The sequence below is a fragment of the Drosophila miranda genome, chromosome 3 (genome assembly GCF_003369915.1).
Source record: "Drosophila miranda strain MSH22 chromosome 3, D.miranda_PacBio2.1, whole genome shotgun sequence".
NCBI lineage: Eukaryota > Metazoa > Arthropoda > Insecta > Diptera > Drosophilidae > Drosophila > Drosophila miranda.
In genome coordinates this window covers 14,420,098-14,441,663 of record NC_046676.1, presented here as the reverse complement: position 1 = coordinate 14,441,663, position 21,566 = coordinate 14,420,098, and the positions used below count along the sequence as shown (strand labels likewise).

The 21,566-nt window shown below is 43.4% G+C and overlaps 3 protein-coding genes across 8 annotated transcripts; 1 reads left to right on the top strand and 2 right to left on the bottom strand.

The window, feature by feature from the left end:
* Positions 1–180: 180 nt before the first annotated feature.
* On the bottom strand, positions 181–1,087 carry LOC117188111. 2 transcript variants are annotated; one of them, XM_033391449.1, is made up of 2 exons: positions 783–1,083; positions 181–731 (listed from the first exon to the last, which is right to left on the bottom strand). In XM_033391449.1, the coding sequence occupies exons 1-2, from the start codon at positions 1,015–1,017 to the stop codon at positions 508–510; spliced, it is 459 nt and encodes a 152-aa protein (XP_033247340.1). In that variant the 5' UTR covers positions 1,018–1,083; the 3' UTR covers positions 181–507. The 2 variants fall into 2 exon arrangements, with proteins under 2 accessions (XP_033247340.1, XP_033247341.1); XM_033391450.1 differs by having other exon boundaries at positions 624–715; positions 783–1,087.
* Positions 1,088–2,100: 1,013 nt separating this feature from the next.
* LOC108160244 (pre-mRNA-splicing regulator female-lethal(2)D) lies at positions 2,101–6,787 on the top strand. 2 transcript variants are annotated; one of them, XM_017294103.2, is made up of 4 exons: positions 2,101–2,799; positions 4,832–4,956; positions 5,010–5,343; positions 5,406–6,787. In XM_017294103.2, exons 1-4 carry the CDS (start codon positions 2,442–2,444, stop codon positions 6,263–6,265), a joined length of 1,677 nt encoding a protein of 558 aa, XP_017149592.1. In that variant the 5' UTR covers positions 2,101–2,441; the 3' UTR covers positions 6,266–6,787. The 2 variants fall into 2 exon arrangements, with proteins under 2 accessions (XP_017149592.1, XP_017149593.1); XM_017294104.2 differs by lacking the exon at positions 2,101–2,799 and adding an exon at positions 4,337–4,611.
* A 72-nt stretch (positions 6,788–6,859) lies between these two features.
* Positions 6,860–21,365, bottom strand: LOC117185938 (voltage-dependent calcium channel subunit alpha-2/delta-3-like). Of its 4 annotated transcripts, XM_033391031.1 has the most exons (26): positions 21,092–21,365; positions 20,784–20,967; positions 20,642–20,723; positions 19,573–19,677; positions 19,234–19,510; positions 18,022–18,416; positions 17,374–17,823; positions 17,127–17,267; positions 16,968–17,051; positions 15,037–15,090; positions 13,438–13,518; positions 13,307–13,381; positions 13,137–13,244; positions 13,002–13,073; positions 12,733–12,935; positions 12,533–12,675; positions 12,277–12,333; positions 11,264–11,357; positions 10,819–10,866; positions 10,603–10,707; positions 10,422–10,540; positions 10,222–10,361; positions 9,937–10,161; positions 9,327–9,851; positions 7,061–9,268; positions 6,860–6,959 (listed from the first exon to the last, which is right to left on the bottom strand). In XM_033391031.1, the coding sequence occupies exons 1-25, from the start codon at positions 21,138–21,140 to the stop codon at positions 9,176–9,178; spliced, it is 3,909 nt and encodes a 1,302-aa protein (XP_033246922.1). In that variant the 5' UTR covers positions 21,141–21,365; the 3' UTR covers positions 6,860–6,959; positions 7,061–9,175. The 4 variants fall into 4 exon arrangements, with proteins under 4 accessions (XP_033246922.1, XP_033246921.1, XP_033246923.1 ...); XM_033391030.1 differs by lacking the exons at positions 6,860–6,959; positions 15,037–15,090 and adding an exon at positions 16,506–16,562 and having other exon boundaries at positions 7,035–9,268; XM_033391032.1 differs by lacking the exons at positions 6,860–6,959; positions 10,819–10,866; positions 12,277–12,333; positions 15,037–15,090 and adding an exon at positions 16,506–16,562 and having other exon boundaries at positions 9,176–9,268.
* Positions 21,366–21,566: the final 201 nt, after the last annotated feature.

Genomic DNA, 21,566 nt, shown 5'->3' with positions numbered 1-21,566 from the left:
AGCAAAACGCGCCGGAGCCCGTGCCCCAAGCGGGATTATCTAATAGTACGGCTTAATGGCCAACTGATGAGCCCTCGATTGCGGAATCGCCGGCAGGCTTGTGGTTTGGAAAGTGCACTTGATCGATGTCGGGGCAGCTACCTTTTTGGGGTTCGACAAACACACACGATTTTTTTGATATATTTTGAAGTGTTATTATATTTGGTTTGCTTTTCTGTGCGGTCACGCGACGCGATGCAACCCCAGACACGGTGAAATTCCTTCTGAGCGCAAAATCTGCAGCTGTACGCAGGCCACCGCATCGGCCGGCAAGATGGGAGAGCGGAGACTGCGCACTGAGACAAGGAACATTCAATTCCAGTTCTACAATTATTTAACTTAACAAACTTTTGAAAAACCATTCACTCCACGCCTCCAACAGAGCATGCCCATTAACATACATTTTGAATAGCCGTTTCGGCCCTTAACAGAGATATGTAGTTGCGGCTAACAGTCTGGTGCACCTCCTTAGGTCTTGATAGCTGCCATGATTCGAGTCCAGAATGCCTGAACCTCGGGATCCTGCATTAGGGCTCGCTTCTTGGAGCTCAGCACCATATTGAGTATGTCCGCATTCTTATAGCGATCTCGGCTAGTAGACTTATGCTCTGCCGCCTCTGGGGAGCCTACTGCTTCAGTCTCCTGCTCGTCCAGTGGCTCCGCTTCCAGCGCTGGGCTGGCGATTTGCGTGGCTGAAATTGTGAAATATTACCTATCTCTTTCTGGACTCTACACTAATCTACCTTTCTTGCACTTTGTGGTCTCCGTTTTAGTCTTTTCCGCTCGTTTCTGATACGGTTTGCGTTGTTTCAGAGGTTCCTTCGCCTTGCCACGCTTTCCTTGCCAGGACAGATCAGGGAATAACTCAGTGCTCTCGGCTGGGGTATCTGCATCCTGTTGCAGCCGCCTCTTGACATGCAAATTCAAACGTTCCTTGATATTGGGCTGTTCCAATTTCACCTGTAGAATCGATTCCATATTGCGCTCAAAACAAATTGCAAGAAATTCCAGCTGAATCAGCTGATGCGTATAACAGCACGTTCTTTACAATGTGACCGCGGACCCATTGCCCGTTGGACACTAAGAACTATACCAAAATATACCGACTATTTTCAAAATATACCGTAAATATACTGACGAATTATCCAAGTGCCATCATACGTATTCCTCATTTTTAATATTCCGTCGAATATTACTAGCTAGATAGAACCGTCAACCCTGCCCACATAGTTTTATCCTATTGATGAATAAATGTTATACCAGATTAACTAATTTTAAGTACTCCATCTCATTGTATTTTGACTAAAAGACGGTTTAAACAAAAAAGTTCAACAAAAAAAAACGCAATGTTGCTGGTATTTGAAGACTCAATGCTTGTGAACCGAAGTATGGCCATTTGTATACCCTATTTCGTTAATTGAATGTTAAGATAAAACTGTTTTTAAAACGTAATTGAAGAAATTTTCTCAAATTGATATGTTTAAGACGTATTCTAATTAGTTTTCTGTACATCCTGATCCCGATACGCATTTTTGAAATATGTAAGAAAACCACTAATTGCAAAACATCGTTGGAATGCCTTTTAAACAGAGACAGACTATTATCTGCATTCATGAGAGCATGGGATGACAAACATTTTCCTAGGGTATGAAGAATGCCCATGTTGCGGGATATGCTGCGCGTTTAACATAAAAATTAATGTTGCCGCGACTTTTGTGCATGGAATGGGATTGTTGAAACCGATTCATAACTGATTCAGAGAGAGCAAAAAGAGCCGAGAGGTGCGCGCCATATAGAAATTGTTTGAAAGCGAATGAGCGATAAGGATTTAAATGCAATCTATTGGAATAAATGATGAGGTTGAGGTGAAAAATATCGTGGCTTTGTTAAGAAAATCTACGAGAAGAACATTTTCCGCCATTTACAACAAGTCGTTGAACTGTTTAAATAGAGGGGGCTTAAGTGGGCTAAGTTCGTTTCTGTCATCGGTATATTTTTGGTATATTCTTAAAAAGAGACGGTATTTTTCTAAGGGGTCCGACCGCGGTCACACTGGACGCCATGTTGTTTTAAAATTTTAGCTTGACTGCGTCGTTGCGTGAAAAATTGTAAAATATCGACGTCAAAGTGCAAATAACCACATCAAAATATAAAAAAAGTGATAATAAATGAACAATCCACCACGTAATCAATAATTCAACGTTGCAAGTACGTGAAAAGTACGTGTTTTTGGCATCTGTAAGTGGGCAACGAAATTCTCTCGCTCTTGCCTCCGCGTCGCCATTGGTGTGTACGCATTGGCAGTGTGGTGCATCCGTGTGTAATTTTTTCTGCCCCATATGCAAAACAACGCTGGCAAAGGACCCCGAACACGAACAGCAAGAGCCTTTTGAAACCGAGTTATGAGTGTCGCTGCAATGACTATGGACGATCAGAGACCGCTGATGAACAGTTACGACAAAATGTCGACAGCCAAATACGAGCAAAACATAAACCTTATAAGCAGTGGCGCCAGCAGTGGCATCAGCGCGGGAGGTGTTGGTGGAGGGGGCGTGCCGCCCTCTGGCCCGGCATCGCCCACTCCCTCCGGGTCCGAGGAGTCTCACCACCATCCGCATCATCCGCACCACTCGCACCACCACCAGCACCATACCCCCAACCAGGAGCAACAGCGCCAACAACTGCAGCAGCAAGAACAACAGCATGCCGCTGTTGCAGAGGCTGTTGCAGCCGCCGAACAGCGCCAGCGTCTGCTCGAAGGTATTATACATAACAGTAATCAAAGCTCCTATATACTCTATCTTTATATACAAAAAAAGAGCGGGAAGAACAGAAACGAAAGTGTAAAAATTGGTGTAAATTCTGTATTATAATTTCATAATTTGCCTAGTTCCCATTCTTGATTTGAACTCTCTCTCTCTCTCTTAATATACCCTGTAAGTATTCCCTATCGATTCACCTGCACTCTCTTTTGGTTTGTGCGCAGGAGAAAAATTGTTTATGAAAAACACTCGGAAAAGAACTCCACGTGTGTGCCACGATATGATCCTCGAAGCGAACACTCTCTGCGGAAGAACAGTTTCCAACAGCGTTTAGTAACCTTTTGTTATTTTTATTTTTAAATACAACTTCAGAAATTGTGAAAGTGCCAGAGAAATGAACGCTAAACGAGTTTATAACCCAATAATAGCTAATAAATGAATAAATCATTAAAAAATATATTCATTGAAAATACAAAAATGTAATGAACTTCATGAATAAAATAAAGCAAAAGTGTTGTAAAGTGTTGTGCAAAAGAACAATAAAATATAAATCTGATAAAAATGATAACAAAATGTAAACCAAAATATAATAAAACCTCGAAAATCTCTCGCGTTCTCTCGTTCGGCGTCGCTGTGTACATTTAGTTTTTCGTTTTTGTTTCGACCACTTTTTCGTTTGCCTACGTGCCAGAGCAGAGCCGCCAACGTGTCTCTGGCCCCCACCATCCATATATATATGTATATCTCTCTCTCTCTCTTTTACCATCTGCCACTCTCGTCTCTCTGCCATACTTTCTCCCATTTGATTCCATTAAAATGAAAAGAAATTATAAATGAATAAAGCGCCAATAAAAGGCGAGTGTATTACATATAAAAAAAAGCACAAGAGGTCGCACAAATAAATCACAATTATTTTTCTGTTCAAGTTTTGTGTTATCCCGGTATACAGTGAAAGAGAAAATATAATCCAAAAATATATATAAAATCATGGCCAAAGAACTCTCAAAGTTGTATAAATAAATAAAAAGGCGCCAAAGAGCTCAGCCTGTGTATTGTGTGTGTGTTCGGTGTGCATGATTCGGTTTTTTTTTCTGTTTCGATAAGATAAGCAATCAAATAGTGTCATTAAATAATAGCTAAAACAAATCTGCTAGCGAAAGAGAATGCTCTCATTTAAGCAGTTAATTAACTGTAATTCAGGCCGCAATCACACACAAATGCACGCATACATGCAGGCACCTCGGCGAGTTCTACAAAGCAGAATTGTTTGCATAAATTAATTAATTGTATAAATAAATACAAAAGTGTGTTTGCACAACAAGAAAAGTCAAATACAACAAAAATACCAAAGTCAATAAACTTTTTGTATATCACAAAAGAGTGTTCGAAAATGCCGCAAAGCAATAGCAATGCAATACTGAATGAATGAAGAGAAGAGAGTGGAAAGCTTTCCTAGAGAGCTTTCTGAGCAAAATGTGTGCGTGCATCGAGTTTTTTGCAAGTGTTTTTCAAAATCATTTTCCGTTCTGCCACAGTAAAATCTGTACAACTGTTTGTTGCTGTTTTCCAACGTGTTTGCAAAAAGAAAAGCGAAATCGAATCAAGCAAGCAATATATGATCCGATATGATATAATATGAATAAGTGCAAGATAAAGAATGAATCGTGTTCAAGTTTCCCAAAAAACCGTGACTCGTGACAACCCCCTCCGCGCCCAACAAGAGTCTAGCGAAGGACGGCGGCGGCGGCGGCGGCTGCGGCCTTTTCCACCAACAATGTCACGAACTTACACGAAAGATTTCAACGCATTGGTATGATCTCGCATTAAGTTCCCTTTAATCAAACACACACACTCTGTCCCAAAAACTTGTAAAATACAATGTATAATTGTTCAAAAAGACAATGGCAATGCAATGGCATATGTGTAAAAGAATTGCATTGGCCGCCTGATCTGTGAGGCGAATGGCTTTCACGAATAGCTCCGAAAAGCTCTGGCTAACACAGACCCTAACTTTGTTTTCCGTCCTGCAGATGAGATCGAAACCCTCAAGCTGGAGCAGGTACGCATGGGGCAGATCTGTGCCGATGCCCAGCGTCGCGAGAAGATCCTTATGCGGCGGCTGGCCAACAAGGAGCAGGAGTTTCAGGACTATGTGGTAGGTTAGCCCGAACTCTGTTGTAGACACAACTAATTCTGATTCCCGTACAGAGCCAAATTGCCGAGTACAAGGCACAGCAGGCACCGACAGCCCTGGCGCTGCGCACCGCTCTTTTGGATCCGGCTGTCAATCTGCTCTTTGAGCGACTCAAGAAAGAGCTAAAGGCCACAAAGACCAAGCTGGAGGAGACCCAGAACGAGCTGTCTGCATGGAAATTTACGCCGGACTCCAACACAGGCAAGCGGTTGATGGCCAAGTGCCGCCTGCTCTACCAGGAGAACGAGGAACTGGGCAAGATGACATCGAACGGAAGGCTAGCAAAGCTAGAGACTGAACTGGCCATGCAGAAGAGCTTCAGCGAGGAGGTGAAGAAATCGCAATCGGGTAGGTTGAGGCGTATTTTGCTGCCTTGGCTTCGGCTGACACCTCCTTCTTTTTTTTCTCAGAGCTGGATGACTTTCTGCAAGAGCTCGACGAGGATGTGGAGGGCATGCAGAGCACCATATTGTTTCTGCAGCAGGAACTGAAGACCACACGCGATCGCATACAAACGCTGGAGAAAGACAATGCTCAGCTGAAGCAGGCTCACACGAAGGACGATACCGTCGCGATGGCACCACCCACCACCAACGGCACCAACAAGATGTCGCCGCCACAGACGCCGACTCCCTCGACAATAGGAAAACTAGAGCCGATCGACGAGAACGTCGCACTAGAGAGCAAAGCCGCACATCCCGACTATCTGAACGGAGATACCAGGAGCGTTAATAACAACGAACAAATTTTGCCCAGCTCTGTTCCCGGAGAGCATATTCTGCCCGATGATGTGAACAACAGCAATAGCAACGGTAATGGGAATGGAAATGCCGCGCGATTGGCACGCAAGAGGAACTACGAAGAGGAGACGACCACGAACATGGTGACACCGACCCCTGTGAGCTACAGTGTGGAGGAAATGACCACGGTGAGGGAAGTGAGTACACCCAGAATACTGCCGCCCAAGAAGTCCAAGCTGCGAGGCATGCCGACGCGACGAAGCTCCCAGTTGGAGGAAGAACTACATGCAGCAGCGACGGTAGCAGCTACGGTGGCAACGCCACTGATCCTCGATAATTCTGCTACTGGAATGGTCAGCGAAGAGGCGACAGCTGTTGCACAGCCAACATTAGCGAGCGTGGAATCCGGAGCAGTATGCCCCGAGTCTATTGAAGCGGGAGTAGTGGCGGGGCCTGCCCGCATCTCGACGCGACGTCGGTCCGTGCGTATGCAGCAGAACGGAGCCGGACCCTTGGACTACTCGACCTAAGCGGAATAGGGCCTTTTTCAAAAGGGTCGCGCGCACTTTATGATTTTTTTTGTCATATTAATCGTTAAATCCTGACGTTTATATTCGTGAATTGAGATTTCCAAACTGAGAGAGACTTCTTAAGAGTAATATGCTATTATAATTTACTGTAATCGACAAATTTTTTTTACACATTTGTCTTGTAAAATACGTTTAGCATTGTGTTTGCATTCACCATATAGGCATAATTGCACAGAAGTCCCTGATACACATATGATCTACTGCTATTTAACATATGAATTTAAATATAGAGAGTAGAGTGTATCCCACATACTATACATATGAACGAGCTAAAGGTTGAATCGACAAACGATCACATATTGAACCAGCTGAATGAAATCTTGCACATAACGAGACACGTCATCTAGATAAATTAGATTTTAATTACTAGCGTAAGGTCATTTTTTGTAATACCATGAAAGTTCTGTAAAATAATATAAAACTTGTGTTAAAATAAATTGTTAAGCATAACGAAAATTTCAATCCCAACTGACCTTTTCGAATCGATCTCCTATCGGACTGGATCATTTCCAAAAAAAATTTGTGTGTACATCTTGCATCTTTGTATTTCCAAATATCGGAACGCCTCTTTGCACCGTCACAAGGAGCATCCAGAATCAAAGAATGATTCTACCATCTTACCAGATTGCTGAATCTGGATGATATGATATGATATGACATTATAACCACAATGAGGAAAGCAATTTCCAGCTGCTCTCTTCCACTCTCTTCCTCGTCCAGGGTGCGCTTCCTTACCTCCAACCACCATTCCTTCACCCTTACCAATACTTTTGAATGTGGCATTCATTCTGGAGCTTCTGCTGGCAAAGGGAAGAGTAGAGTCTGACCGTAGAAACGAGACGCATAGGGGAATAATTGTGAAATTATTTCGTTTTTATTATCATTTTCTTCTTTTAGCACAGTAGACAAATGTTTTTTGGTTTTGTTTTTTATTATTATTTGTAGTTTATTTAATGTAATACAATTGTGGCTGTCATTAGCGAGAGTTGTGTGTTTGTGTCTGTGTATGTGTATGTGAAAAGTTGTACTAATTAATATTGGAAATTGGAGATTGGGGAATGGATCTATCCTAGTGTAGCATTCGAGATTCGAGGGAATGTGTAAAAGGAGTTTTTTCGAGAAGTATTTCTCAGCATCTCACACTCTCCCTATCTCGGTCTCTCATTGTTTTGCTGGGATTCTAACGGAATTTACAAATGTTTTTGGTGTGTAACAACCTGTGAGAGGCGAGGATGATCGTATGGGAAACTTCGTGGGAATATTTGCTAGAATTATTGAATGACGATCATTTCGATTAGTAAATAGTTATAACAAATTCTAGGCAGTTCAAATGGCACAAGTCGATTACACTACCAATGGGGGAACAAGTGGGTGGCTAAAGCTTAGTAAGTTCCAATCCGATCTGAGGTGAGATCCCGCTCTGTCGAGGGTTTTGTATGTGTATTTGTTTTCGCCTAGACGCTAGTAAGATAAGATTCTTAAGAGCGCAAGTTCTTGGTAAATTTCAACTAGTCAATGTTCAAAATTAATATTCGTACGAGTATATCATACTTTAGTTACTAGATGCTGTTTTTCTAACACCAATCAGCGCTGTCCGCGGCTCAGTTCTGTGGCTCAAGTATCAAGTAGTAGTAATAAAAAGTTGATTTATCCTTCCGTCTTCCATATATGTAGGTACTTGTGGGTTATGCTACGTATCATCATCGTCGTCATTAATTCGTCTTTCGCATTAACTATATATGTAAAAACATTGCATTTATGTAGGTCAGTTTCGGCTTAGATCATCATTAACGAATCTGTTGTTACAAAAGTATGTATGTAATTCTTCAAGGCAGAAATTTCGGTCAGTTTCTCCCCCCAAATGCGGGCTAAGCTAAGCAAATATACAAAAGCTACTTACATAGATGTAGTATGTATGTATTGTTTGTTTGTTTGTATGTATGTATAGTATGTATTATATAGGTAGTATATCGTATAAGTGTGTGGGTGTGTACATACATTATATATATATATGTCTATATACTTTTAATGGTTCCATTATTCGCTTTATCGATAGTGTTCTTGATCCGCTCATTAAACATAAATCTTTGTAGCTAAGTGTTACTTACAAATGTGGCCGTCTTAAATTAAGATTTAACAACAAACATTCACATTCACTTTCATTCGAACACAACACTCATTGAAAACACTCACTCGCTCCTCACTCACCCAATCACTCAATCACTCACATAACCATGGGCAGTAGTCGGCATTGGTACAGTGCGTGCCATGAGTTCTATTGCGTTCTATTACTTGAATCGCGCCCTCGACGGCGCTTGGCGTTCAGCGTATAATACATATGTATGTATGTACATATGTGGTATTTGCAAGTCGTTTAAGGCCGTTGTTGGATTTGTGTAGTCTCATATACTCTACGTAATACTCGTAAGTGTACATTTTCTAATTAAGTTTGTCTATTGGAAGGTCCACAATATATACTATACATATATGCAAGCTTAAGCCTGGCGCTCCGCCCAGTCACCCGTCCACCTGTCACGGTCGGCACGCACTTTCCCGGTATTCAATTTGGTTTCCTTCTCCACCTGCTCCTCCTCCTCCTCCGCCTCTCAACCACCGAAAACAGATACATATTTAGCTACTTAAGAACTAATTTGGAAAAGTTTCTCTAGGTGACCAAAAATATTTTTAAGTATTATTAAACTGCGCTCAAGCATTGAGAGTAAAAAAAATTCCTTTGTTCTGGGGATTGCTGTTGGGTCGTGGGGCGGGAGGGGGGCTGGGGGTCCTATACTCGTACAATATGATACAAAAACGTATTGCCTAGATTTAAGCTAATCTGGTCGATTGCCGTTACAGCCAGCGACTCAGGATGTGGCAGAGCAGTAAGAGGGCGAGGTTCGCATAGAGGGAGCAGGCCTTGCCGCACAGCTTGATGTTGCTCTCCTGGAAAAGGGAGCGAGCTATTAGATATCCATTATTTACAATCTCATAGTCCACTCACATTCGCATGCCGACTGATGCAGCTCTGGGGCCGCACGCGGTTGAATTCGCGGGCGTGCTTGTAGCAGGCCAGCGAATCGTTCACCGACAGATGATAGTCGATGGTCTGCGGATTGACCGTTAGCACGAGGGCAGCGTCCCGCGGACAGAGCTGGTCGACGACCAGTAGTATGAGGTTGCTGAACGGTATGGGCAGGACGACAAATGGCCGCTCGCATGCGTGCGCTGTCATATTGTAGACAACGTTGTCCTTCTCGTTGTAGAGCGTGTAGAGCTCTCGCTGCATGTCGCAGGACTTGAGGCGTGTCCGGTGCAGCGTCAGATAGCGGAGCCAATGCTCCTCGGTCTCCGACTTCTTGCCATGGCCATTGTGGTGGTGCTCTGGCTCCGGCTCAGTGCCGTTCATGTCGCTGTACATCTCAGCGTAGTGGGCGGACACCCCGGGCGCCAGTTGCATTAGTTGCACAATATACCACAGCGCCGTATGCAGCAGCCATTTGCTCAGTCGAAGAACATGATAAAGTGGCTGAAAGGGGCAGAAAGTGAGTCAATATCGAGTGATACATATATGTATGGATTGTGTATAGGAATCCCAGAGGATGCGCGCCTACCGATAGCAGCATGCTGGAGGCATTGTTGTCGCCCCTGGACTCGAAGCACACTGCCTGGTAGTCATAGACGAAGACCCGCTTGTAGACGTTCTCCTCCAGCAGACGCTTCATAATCGCCCCATTGACCTCTCCGAAGAATCTGCCCGTTTCGTGCACTCTCGTCGAGATGATCACATAGCCATTGTTGTCCAGTATATAGCAGTCTTTGTCATCCACGGCACAGGCCTGTAAAGAGGAAGAAATCAAGGGCAGATAGATATGGAAAGATCGTAAGTGTACACTCACGTTTCCGGTGATATTGTGGAAGAGCTTATAGAGCGCCGAGTGCTGAAACTGGAAGCCCACAACGGCCGCCGGTGCGGATTTGCCGCCCTCATTATGGAAGATGGCATGACTGGCAGTTACAAGGATCTCAGAGTTGCTTTCTAAATGACAAAGAGACGATTTATGTGGAGTCCAAAATATAGCTGTTACCCCCAACATACCGCCCGCATCAAAGGGCACGGAGTAGACAAAGCTTTCCGCCCGTACAAAATGTTGGTCCACGGCGCGCTTGTACCAGATCTCATCGATGGCGCGTTTGTTTTTCTGGCTAAAGGTCTCACTGCAAAAAAGAAGTCCTTACATATGTATGTTTATCTGTAGTTAGAGTGGTAGTAATCTTACCCGACACTTGGCTCCTCGGCCAAGTTGAACTCGTGCCAGCGTGTGAGGCCGCTGTGGGTGGCCAGGAAGGCGACAGTGACGCCAAAACGCTGCTTGAATTCGTTTCTAAGCCAACAGATAAAAGGGTTACATTAGAGACTTGTTCGAGGTAGGGTAGATATGTATTTTATGACTAATTATAAGGAAGTACTGAAGTATACTGTAGTATTCGTTTACCTTGGCAGCAAACCCATTAGAACGGCTATTGGGCTTGATGCGCTTGTGCTAGATTTGTGAATGTTTTTGGTATTCATTATGAAGAGGCATTATGTTTTTGTGGCATATCAAGTTCAGGAGATACGTATATTCAATATTCAATAATCAATAGATATATTTTAATATTGTGGGTGCGAAAAAATTCATTATGAGAGAGACATCAAATATCAAAAAACAGCGACAAAGACGACGGAAAGAATTCGTACAATAAAGTGCAAATAAATGTGAGAAAAAGAAAGGGCGTACACAGAAATAAAACATAAAAATATGGTTAATACGAGTATGAGCTGTGCTGCCTTCGATCTGTAGGGATCTGTACGGGGCGGGGCGTTGACTGTACTTGAGGTGTCAAGCCTAGGCACTATTTCATACCCTACGCCGCTACGCAGCCCAGTCCCCCACTTACCTCTTGTCCTCCTTGGAGTTGAAGCTGCTATTCTTGGAGAACCACTCGGTGACGCCGGCATCGAAAACCAGGGCCTGCATCAGCTGCCTATCGCCTGCAACACAAAACCAGACGAGAGTCAAAAGGAGCCTCCAAAACAAAAAACACTTGTACATATGAGTAATCTGGAGAATAATTGGGATGCCAGTGTTGCCCCACTAATCTCCAGTTACACGTATTTTCAGCGGATTGGCTTGGTGTTGGAACAGATCTGTGACATAAATGGGAGCTGTATTATCAGAATCCTCTGTGACATGCAACGATTGTAAGGTGCAAATTCCTCAGCTAACTACAGTGGGCTACAAAACCATAAGACACTATCAGAATTTAAAATTTATTTTCAAGATTTTCACAGATTTGCATCTGTGCCAAGTATGACTCCGTTCAGTATACACTCGGATTTAAGAATATATATTCGCAACGAGAATGGAAATCGTAAAAGTGTTTTCCCTTGATCTAAATATTTTTCATATATTAAATGAATATATTTCATATTTAGATTAAATATATTTCCTACAATTTGTATATATGATATTTATTTTACGGCGGTTTTTATTTAGATCGACTTTTTAATATTTATTAGATGTATTTAAAAACCGAATATTTAGTTTGAATATGGCTTCTCTGAGTGCAGCGTCTCTCCCAATTCGTGGTTTCTATTGTGCTTAGTGTCTTAAAGCATTGAAACATACACATATTTGGAAAACAGTTAACACGAAATGGGTACAGAAAATGCATTGGTAAGAGTATTGCAAATAAATGTTATCGGTTCACAGCCAAGTACAGTACGGACCATAAACATCTACGGGGCATATCCACAGGAAGTGGATGCAGGTGCAGGTGAGAGAGAGAGAGAAATGAGTTCGGTGCTACGGTGGGTGCGTGTGTGTACGTGTGGGTGCACAACAGACTGTGACTGTGACTGTGACTGTAACTGTAACTGTGACTGATGGCTTGAGGCATTCGTTACTCACAATAGTAGCTTTCTTTTTCATTGATTGATGGATAGCGGCCAGTTGATGAGTTGTTAGCTGTGAATTTGCATGAATATTGAGATTGCAATCGTAATTTTCGTATGTCTAGCCATAGGAACAGAACATCGAGCACACAAAATAGGCATAGCAGAGATAGATTTTGGAGATAACAGGAGGCGCGGCGTTTTCGAAGCGTTTGTTTTGGAGAGCAGCGGAAATCGGTGGGGGCTGGGGACGGGGCTGGGGTTATACTTACAGAACATGGCAGCTGTATGCTCCGGGGGCATAGCGCTTCGACTCGCTGGCCATCGCCAGCCAGGCTCAGTCATACGCTCGAGAAAGTACAAAAGTTCTGTCTCTGGCGTTCTGAATGTCCTGTTGCTGTGCTTGCAAAATAGCCTACAAATGCACACAGGATTATATTGTGTTACCCCTTTAGAAGGTAGATAGACGCACCAATCTGGATGTATTTTCCATCGCTTGCCATCGAAGAAGCTGCGTATGTTTGTGCCCTTGATATTGACGCGATGGATGTCCTGCTCGGACCGTATATCTATGCGACTGACGCCGTACTGCTCCGGATAGGAGATGACCAATGTGAATGGTGTGTTCTTGATGGCTGTCCAGTAATACTGCCGCTTGATGCGAGTCACCCGTTTCTGTCAACCAAAATCCGATTAAAGTCTTGCAGTTTTGGGGAGTAATATAGTGTAGGGATTGCTTACCATTTCATCGAAATGATTTTTGACCAACATCCATTTGCTGCCAGTCGATTGATTGATTATAGAATCGCGTATCTGTTCAGGGATCGAAATATACGTATAGAATCTTTACGGTTCAGATAAAGATGGGATTCGTACCGTCATCAGCACTGGATTGAAGTCTCTGGCGGGTCGATCGTCATCCAACAGCTCGACTTCAATCATATCCACGCTATTGTATGCTGGTTTCAGTATATAACCTTGGAACTGGAACAAACCAAACCATTAGCAATTCAGAATACGATCGAGTACCATCGAGGCACACTTACAATTGGACGAAAGTCTGGATGGAATAGTACATAACCGTTGTTGGTTACTATAAACGCGTAGCCATTCACGCCCAGCTGTGGACACAGAGAGGGGATTACTTGCAGGACTGCACGCAGTGGAAGGGACCTACCATAAATGGCGACAGCAGTTTTTTGATTTCATTGATGGGCACGTCGGTGCCGGCCACGCCCAGTATGTTTGCAATCCTTGTCTGTGGCACGATCGGGATCGGGGGGAAGAAGGGTTTGGGATAAGTTTAGCAAAGTGTCGGTCCGATCGAGGGAGTGGTCAGAAAACATATACACAAGTTGGACTTTAAATGTTTACAAGTACAGAGAATGGTTTAGTTAAATGTTTTTTGGTTTTTGGTTTTTGCATGTTAATCAAATACTGAAAAATGAATTTGAAATTTGAGCTTGATAAATGGCATTGCTATTACAAAACGAAACTTCGATTCGGCTTACGCATTTTATTTTAAAGGCATCTCAAAGGAAAATACAAAGATGTAAAAACAAAATCGAAACGAATGTTGAATGCAAATATGATAGAAGCATCGTCTACTACGCAAGAACTTACGAGTACGAGTACGAGTACAGTCATGATCAAGAGAGTTCTTTTCAAAGGATTTGTATGGTTTCTTTTTTGTTTGTTTGTTTGATTTTGATGTTTACAAAGATTTGTCTTGTTTGTTTTGGAATTTTGTAAAGCGTTTCTGGACGGTTTTTTAGCGGCTAATTACATGACTAGGCAGAGTAGTACTAAGAGCGTATGAGAGAGCGTTGTAGAGTGGTGGAAAGGTGTGAATCGAAATGATGAACAGAGAGGGTAGTAGAGTAGAAATCAAGGATACGTAATAGAGAGTATTACTGGAAAGAATCAACTGAAAAAGTGTCGGAAAGAAGCTGTTTACAGAGTGTAGATGGAGGGGTTGGGGGTTCCTTGGTTCGTATGGCATGTGGTGGAATGGGGTGCCAGATGGCAGAATGTACAGTTGTGAGTGTCTGTTTGCGTTGTTAATGTTGGTATTTGGTATTGCTGTTGGTGTTGGCGTTTTGGTGTATATTTTTACAGTTTTTATACCCTTCACAGTGTAGTGTGAACACAGAGCTCTTGGTTGTTTGTTTTTTAATAGGGGTACTACTCGTACAAGACAGCATTTGCCACAGCGAGTGAGGGATAGAGAGTGAGACAGACAGTTTCAGTTTTAATAGAGATACATATGCCATTGCCCCAAAAAAGTATCTGATCACGGATATGTATATTTCTCTGATCTGGAAGCCCATTCGATACAGAGTAACAGAGCGATACAGAGAGAGAGAGAGACAGAGAGAAAGAGAGAGCAAGAGTGAGAGAGAACTTAGACTAGGATTGCAAAAATAAATCAAGGCATAAGTGGTGGAGTGCGGCTCTGGATCCATCCCACTGGCTACGAAATCATAAAGTGGCATGGCTCTGGGGGCGGTGGAGGGGTGCATGGAGGAGAGGCATACAGAAAACAATACAAAAGACAAGGTGGAAACTGAAAATCGAATCGGCGGTGCCCCAATCAAATTAAAAGAGACGAATTTTGATCACTTCACATGCGGCTTAGAAAAAAAATCAAAAGAAATTGGCAAATTTTGCAAAATATTTAATAGGGATTTGCTTTGGATTTTGGTTTTTGATTTTTTGTATGATTTTTTGGTTTGTTTTGCAGTTGTTGGATTTGATTTAGAAACAATTTACTCACAACTTGAAGGTTTATTTTCGCAGCCGGATTTATATCGGTCGTTAGATTAATGAGCTGTGAATTTGTATTTGTAGTACATATTTAATAAATCAATTCTCTAGGAACGGAAGCAACTTAAGTAGGGTTTATTCTAGAGGGGGTTAGGGGTCTGGGAGGGGAAGAGGTAATGGTAAAGGTCAAGGCGGTGGTGGCAGTGACAGTGGCGGGTGGTTGGTGGCTACAGTGTCGGCACCGGTATCGGTATGGTGTCGCTGGTGTCGGCGGTGGAGATGGGTCCTACATGGTCGTCCTATCCAGCCTGCTGCTCAATCGAAGAAGGGTATAAAAACTCCATCACTGATTCAGAATCGATGCCCTCCCATTCCATTTGGGGGGGTGGGTGTGTCTATTTTTTTTTTGGGTAATACATATTTTTGGAGGAGATATTGTTGTGGTGGGTGGGGTTGTTCTGGTGTGCTCTATATAGGTCCTCAGCAGTAGCCTAGCAGTAGTTCGGATTTCACTTTGGTTGTTCTTCTTGTCAATGATTGTACTTACTAAACATCAATCAAGAGTGTACGTTGTACGCTAACATTTATTAATTGGTGGGGAAGAGGGTTGGTTGTCGGTTTGTGGGTTACCAATGGGCACTATGTACGAGTCGGATATACATATGTATCTAGTCGATCGCGATCGTTACGCTACCCGTAGGCATAATCTTTCTTAGTTAAAACAACAAATGTTAAATTCTACTACTCAAAATGCTAGATAAAAGAGTACTATTTATACGTTGAGTAATTAACTAGGCATAGCTATTTGATAGTTTGATAATTTGATAATTAGATAATTGTTATAATGGTACGAGTACGGTTATATATTAAGAAAATCAATATCTAGTTATACAGATATGTATGTACGTATCTTTAAATACTTGGACCAATTCGAGTTGAATTTGTTGTTACATTTACAGTACAGTATCTGTATACATACGAATGAATAGTAAAACGTATTATACTCGAACTTTTATCGAATTGGGTTTCGTTTTTGGTTTTTTTTTGGATTTTTGGGGATTCGATTTTATTTGATTTGATTTGATTGGTACCCAAAAGGTTTAACGTGGTCAACTATAATGTCAAAATGTTGCTAAAGAATGCCCATGGTCCTAGACCATGTTTAGCTAGAGTTTTATATACTAGTTAAAGTACTATAATAGTTAGTTATTGGATATATTTTGGTTAAATATGGATTAGGTATGCATGTATGTAGCGCAAAGTATAACAAATCGTTTACTTTATTGGTATAATATATATAGAATTATATATATATATATATATATATAGTAGGTAGGAGGAGCTCAATACGATATGCAATTAATTGGCGTATATAAAACTTTTCTCAAGAGCAGTAGGATACGATTTACGCAATAATTTCATTTAGAAATTTGATTTTGTTTTTTGATTGTTGTTAGAATTTGGCATTATAGTTTGTACCTCACGTGTTTGCAATTCCCAGAGTGCTTCATTTATTAAAACTTCTTCGGTGATATTCTGTGGTATAGTTGTGTATAGTTTGGTAGTAGTAGTAGTAGTAGTAGTAGTAGTAGGTAGTAGTAGTTGTGTGTTATATATATAACGCATAAAATATTAATATAGTTGTAGTAGTAGTATAGGTGACTTGTTACATAGATAGATTTCGATTTCATGGCTTTTGACGGGGGGTTTTTGGTTTTTTTTTCTTTTGTTTTGGGTATTTCTGTTTATCTTGCTTCGATTGTAAATTGTAAATGAGTCGAGGGCAAAATGAATGGCGGCCCTGGATCTGAGCGGCTGCTGAGTGGGGGATTGCCACGGAGTCGATTTTGATTTATTTTGTTGTTTCTTGCTAAGAATTTTGCAGTGCTGATTTGTCGCTGATAGAGTCTGTGGTCTATTTATTGTCTGGGATTCACTTACCGCATTCTCGCGTCGATCGTAAATGGGCATCGAAACGGTGGTCATGAATTGATAGACATTCGAGTCGACGGGCTGGTTCCAGGTCTGCATGCAAAGAGAGTTGAGGAAAATGCTTTCAAAGGGAGTTCTCTTTGGAGTATCCGTGAAACGATAACTCACTTCCTTTATGCGCCGATACTCGCGTCTGTGCATCTCGCTGGGCTCCAGCATCCGGTCGTGCACCTGCCAGTACTCGAGGACGTCCGCCTTCTGCTCCTCGCACTGCTTGATCTCCCACAGATGGTCGGAGAGCTTTGTATCCTGGATGCATAGATCAAAGGAGTGTGTTTGTTTTTTTTTTTAATTGTCGTTTGTCGGTCCCCCTACACACACACACACACACATAGAAAATGTTGCATTTACGCACCTCAATGTCCGCATAGACCTGGGTCCAAATGACCGGATGATCGTGCCTACCCAAAACAAGGGGCCTGGCCATAACCGGTATATAGTTTAGGACCATCTCGCGGACCTCAGCGGTGTCGCTGAGATGCACATAATAGCCCTGATTCTCGCATGCCATCCACCGTATATCATCCCAATTAGCCACCTCTTTGCCAATCAGATAGGTAAAGACCCGCACCGGCTTATAGGGCGGATCCCGCCAATTGTGCAACTCGAAGACCTCGCGATTGTTCTCCGGCGCCCCATCCCCAATGATCATGATCGCCTGATTGCATTGCGCACCGCGCGACGTCGACTTCGCCTCTTCCAATATCTCGAATGCTCTTGTCAATGCAGCGGTATAATTGGCGATCGATTTGGGTCCAAAGTTTTCGATCCCTTCTTTCAGTTCACGAATGTTGCCCAAAGTTGCCTGGATGGATTTCGAAATAGTAGTGTATCGAATCGATGATATCGATTGGGGGGCGTGTTTTGTGGTTTGGATTGTTGTGGGTGGGGTGTGGAATTGAAATTGAATTTGCAATTGAAATTAATGTGAAACCAATCGAAATACAAAATGGAAATCAGACAGAAATGAATATAGAAAGAGTATGATTGTATTGATATATACTTGAATCAGTGTATCCTCGAAACATCCGACAACTGGGCTCACTTCCTTATCAAAGGTGAAGATGTTCACAAAGTCATTTGTACCTAATGTATCGAGTATCGTATTGACAACATGCTTTGCGATATCTAGCCTCTGTCCCAACATTGAACCGGATCCATCCATTAGGATGACAATATCCTTTGGACTCGTCGCCGCCTCCATATACCAGGAGCGTAGCCGGCAATCGTATAGATCGACCGGTACGTCCTTCTTCCATTTGGATGCAGGGAATTGACGCATAAAGCCGGTCGAACTGCCAAAAAATTGCCACGACAATGTCGGATCATTCTTGTAATTATCGCGGAATATCTGATCCAAATTCTCCGACCATTGTATCGCCTTTATCACATCCGGTGCTGTGTATCCGTGGATATGTGTGTATGTATGGTTGAGTGGGTTTCAGTGGGGGTTTTTTTTGGCAAGAGAAACGGGAAGAATTTGTACAGAAACACAGATTAGTAGGCAATCCTTTATCCTAGTGTAAGTTCGTTGTGTTGTCTCTTCGGGCAGGACATAGCACAGGAAAGCGCAGGCACAGACAGGTAGGAGTGTGTTTTTGGTGTGCTTGGACTCTCCGTGTTATGTGGCTTTGGGTTGGGTGTTATACGGTTTCTGGCATTATGATTCTTATTACTAGTATTACACGTATCGGCGTATCTCAGCTGTCGAGCATTCTCTGCGTCCCACGCGTGCGAGTCGGCAACGTACGCAATGCGCCACCAACGGCGATCGAGTACAGTTACTGTTGTGCCGACTGTCTGTTGGTTGGTTGCATTAGGTACAGTTGTGTTTGCCGGGCGGCGCAATGCGGTGCTTGCTGCGCGCACGCGTTCGGGCGCGCATTGACTTAAGCGATTTGTATATTGAAAAGGAAAAAGTAGGCGCACGAGCGGGTAATTGCACAGCGGGTAACGGTTATACGAGTAAGCAAGCAAGCGTAGAGCGACAGAGCGAGGAAGAGAGAGCGAGAGGCGCACAGTGTTCGATAAGCTTTGCCTTTCATGCGCGTGTGGTTTGAAGCTTTACAGAAGACAGGCACACTGTGTGCCCAAAAAAGTAGAGTTACAGTTTCATAGAAGGAAAGGGAGATATACATATATGGATAGAGATAGAGAGAGATGGAAAGAGAAGAGATACACGGATTATATCGTTATATCGAGCATAGTTCCAAACCTCGATCGAACACATTCACGGGCACATGCACCGAGCTAACACTGAAGTTGACCGGTGTATTGTGGAACTCCGGCCGTGGCTCCAGCACCACCACCTTGGGCTGCACGTAGATCAACGGCTCCCCGATGTCCTTGTCCATATCAGGGGCTGGCGTTGGAATCGGGGGCACGGGATCACCCGGCTCTAACATCTCCTTGGCATTGTAATAGGAGAACATCTTATCCGCCATATCGTTCTGATGGGACAGAGCCGTGTTCTCAGCTGTGTCCATTATGCGCTGAAAGTAAAGTTCCAAAAATATCTATAGAAATGTTCTTTGGGGAGCAGGACACCACTTACCCGCACAGCGCTGACCTTCAGGTCCATCATCATTTCTATTTCCTTGGCCATCGAATCAACTATGGAGGCTCCAACGCGCTGAACCACTTTGGCATCCTTGAAACTCTGTGGGAATGTTAATGAATCTGCTTAGAAATGTGGCCAGAATGTGTCAAACGGTCTCTGAAATCCCTACCGGAACACGAGCATTAGTTCTTTCCCTCAAATAGATTCCATTTCTGTCCTAAGCCCATTACGAGGCCCCACTGGGGGGCCATCTGTCCGAATATAAGTGTCTATTTACACATACTCGTACACATAGGCTATGAACAATGCACATAAATAAACAGTTGGCGGCTCAAATGAGCTTGTAACTCATGTGCAACACAATTTCATTTGTACATCCAATTGCTTTAGCCTAAAAATAAATTACCAGCTGTCCCGACCAGCGTCCACTATCTGACCTCATATCTGGGGGGCAGACACAGAGGCGGACAAATATTCTCTTGGAATGGAATACCCTTTCAAAGGGCTATGGAACTCTGATACTGGTTTAACTCTATGGAAAACAATCAGTCTTTACAGACCAATCTATGCTAGTTTCCCTTTTACATTTTCTGGAGTGGCTTTGAAACCCTATACAACGATGTATTTCTACATACCTACACTTGAAAAGGGTATCGATACATCGACTCACTTTCTCAAATGGTACCTACCCCTCTTTAAAGGTGTTATGATGGTACCGAGAACAGAGAACTAATAATTTGGAAGAGTACTTTTATCTGGAAACCCCTAACTCAAAACTTCTAGAAAGGGTAATAAAGTAGCGTCCTACTGATCCACACTCGCGCCACGTTGTTCTTCTTTTTGTATTACTTTATAATTGCTGTGTTCGGGCAGCCTTTAACCCAAATACGAAGCCGAAGTTGGCGCCGCCGTCTCGGCAGAGGCTGAGAGACGTCAACAACAACAAAAACAAGAGAAGCACAAAAACAGAGAGCAGAGAACCGAGCATGTGGCAAACGGAGCGGAAAAAACGAGAGACGGCGGGCGAGTGGGAAAAATCAATAAAATTCTCGCTGACACTCACCTCCTGCACCTCCTTGCGCCTGGTGATAAAATCGCCCAGATGAAACAGTTCCATGCCCAGTTTGTCGGCCCAGGAGTGAACGCTGCATGGGGGATAGCGGTCAGATTATCTATATCTGGTTTCTAGGATGGATGCCACTCACAGATTGTAGTTGATGTTCTCGGCAGGCTGCAGATGGGCGCAGGGGGCATGCCAGATGAGCATGGAAATGAGGCTCAGGCAGAGGCGCCACCAGGGCCATGCCCAGGACCAGGTCATGTTTCTTCCTGCTGCTCCACTTGTACTGACTGCTGCTGCTGCTGCTGCTGCTCCTGCTGGCGGTGGTGCTTGAAGATCGGGCGGAAGCGCGACATAAATACGAGCCAGAAGTTATTTTGTAGCCTACTTTTCAGCACTCACACACGGGCACCGCACACGCACACACAGGCACCGCACATAAACCACACATACCATTCCCCGTTAGCCCGTTAGCTCGGCTCAGGCCACCTGTCCTGGCCATCCACACACATATCCAGCTCACTGTATGTCCAACCACTTGAAATCGGAGTCCCTAACCCAAGCTCAAGCTCAAAACATTTTCCGACAAACGATCTGCAGACGTTTTTTTCCCGAATTTTCTCAACGTGCCTGCACTGTGCTGCTGATGTGTGTGTGCGTGAAAATTTCGTGTTGTTTGGCAGCGAAAACTTTTCTCTCTACACTGTCGACGATGTCCGTTCTGACGTTTCTTTGGCGTTTCTGTGTCAGCGATGAGTTCATCGCCTAGTTGCCACTAGCCAGAGCGAGACCACAGCCGGGTTTCAACATTAAGCTCTAGCTGCACTGCTCTGGGCTGCCACTGCGCCTGCCCTGACAGTTGACGCTTCTGCGCGCGAGCTTTGTTTACCTCCTCGGGAGTCCTACAGGTGTCTGTTTACCCTCGTTA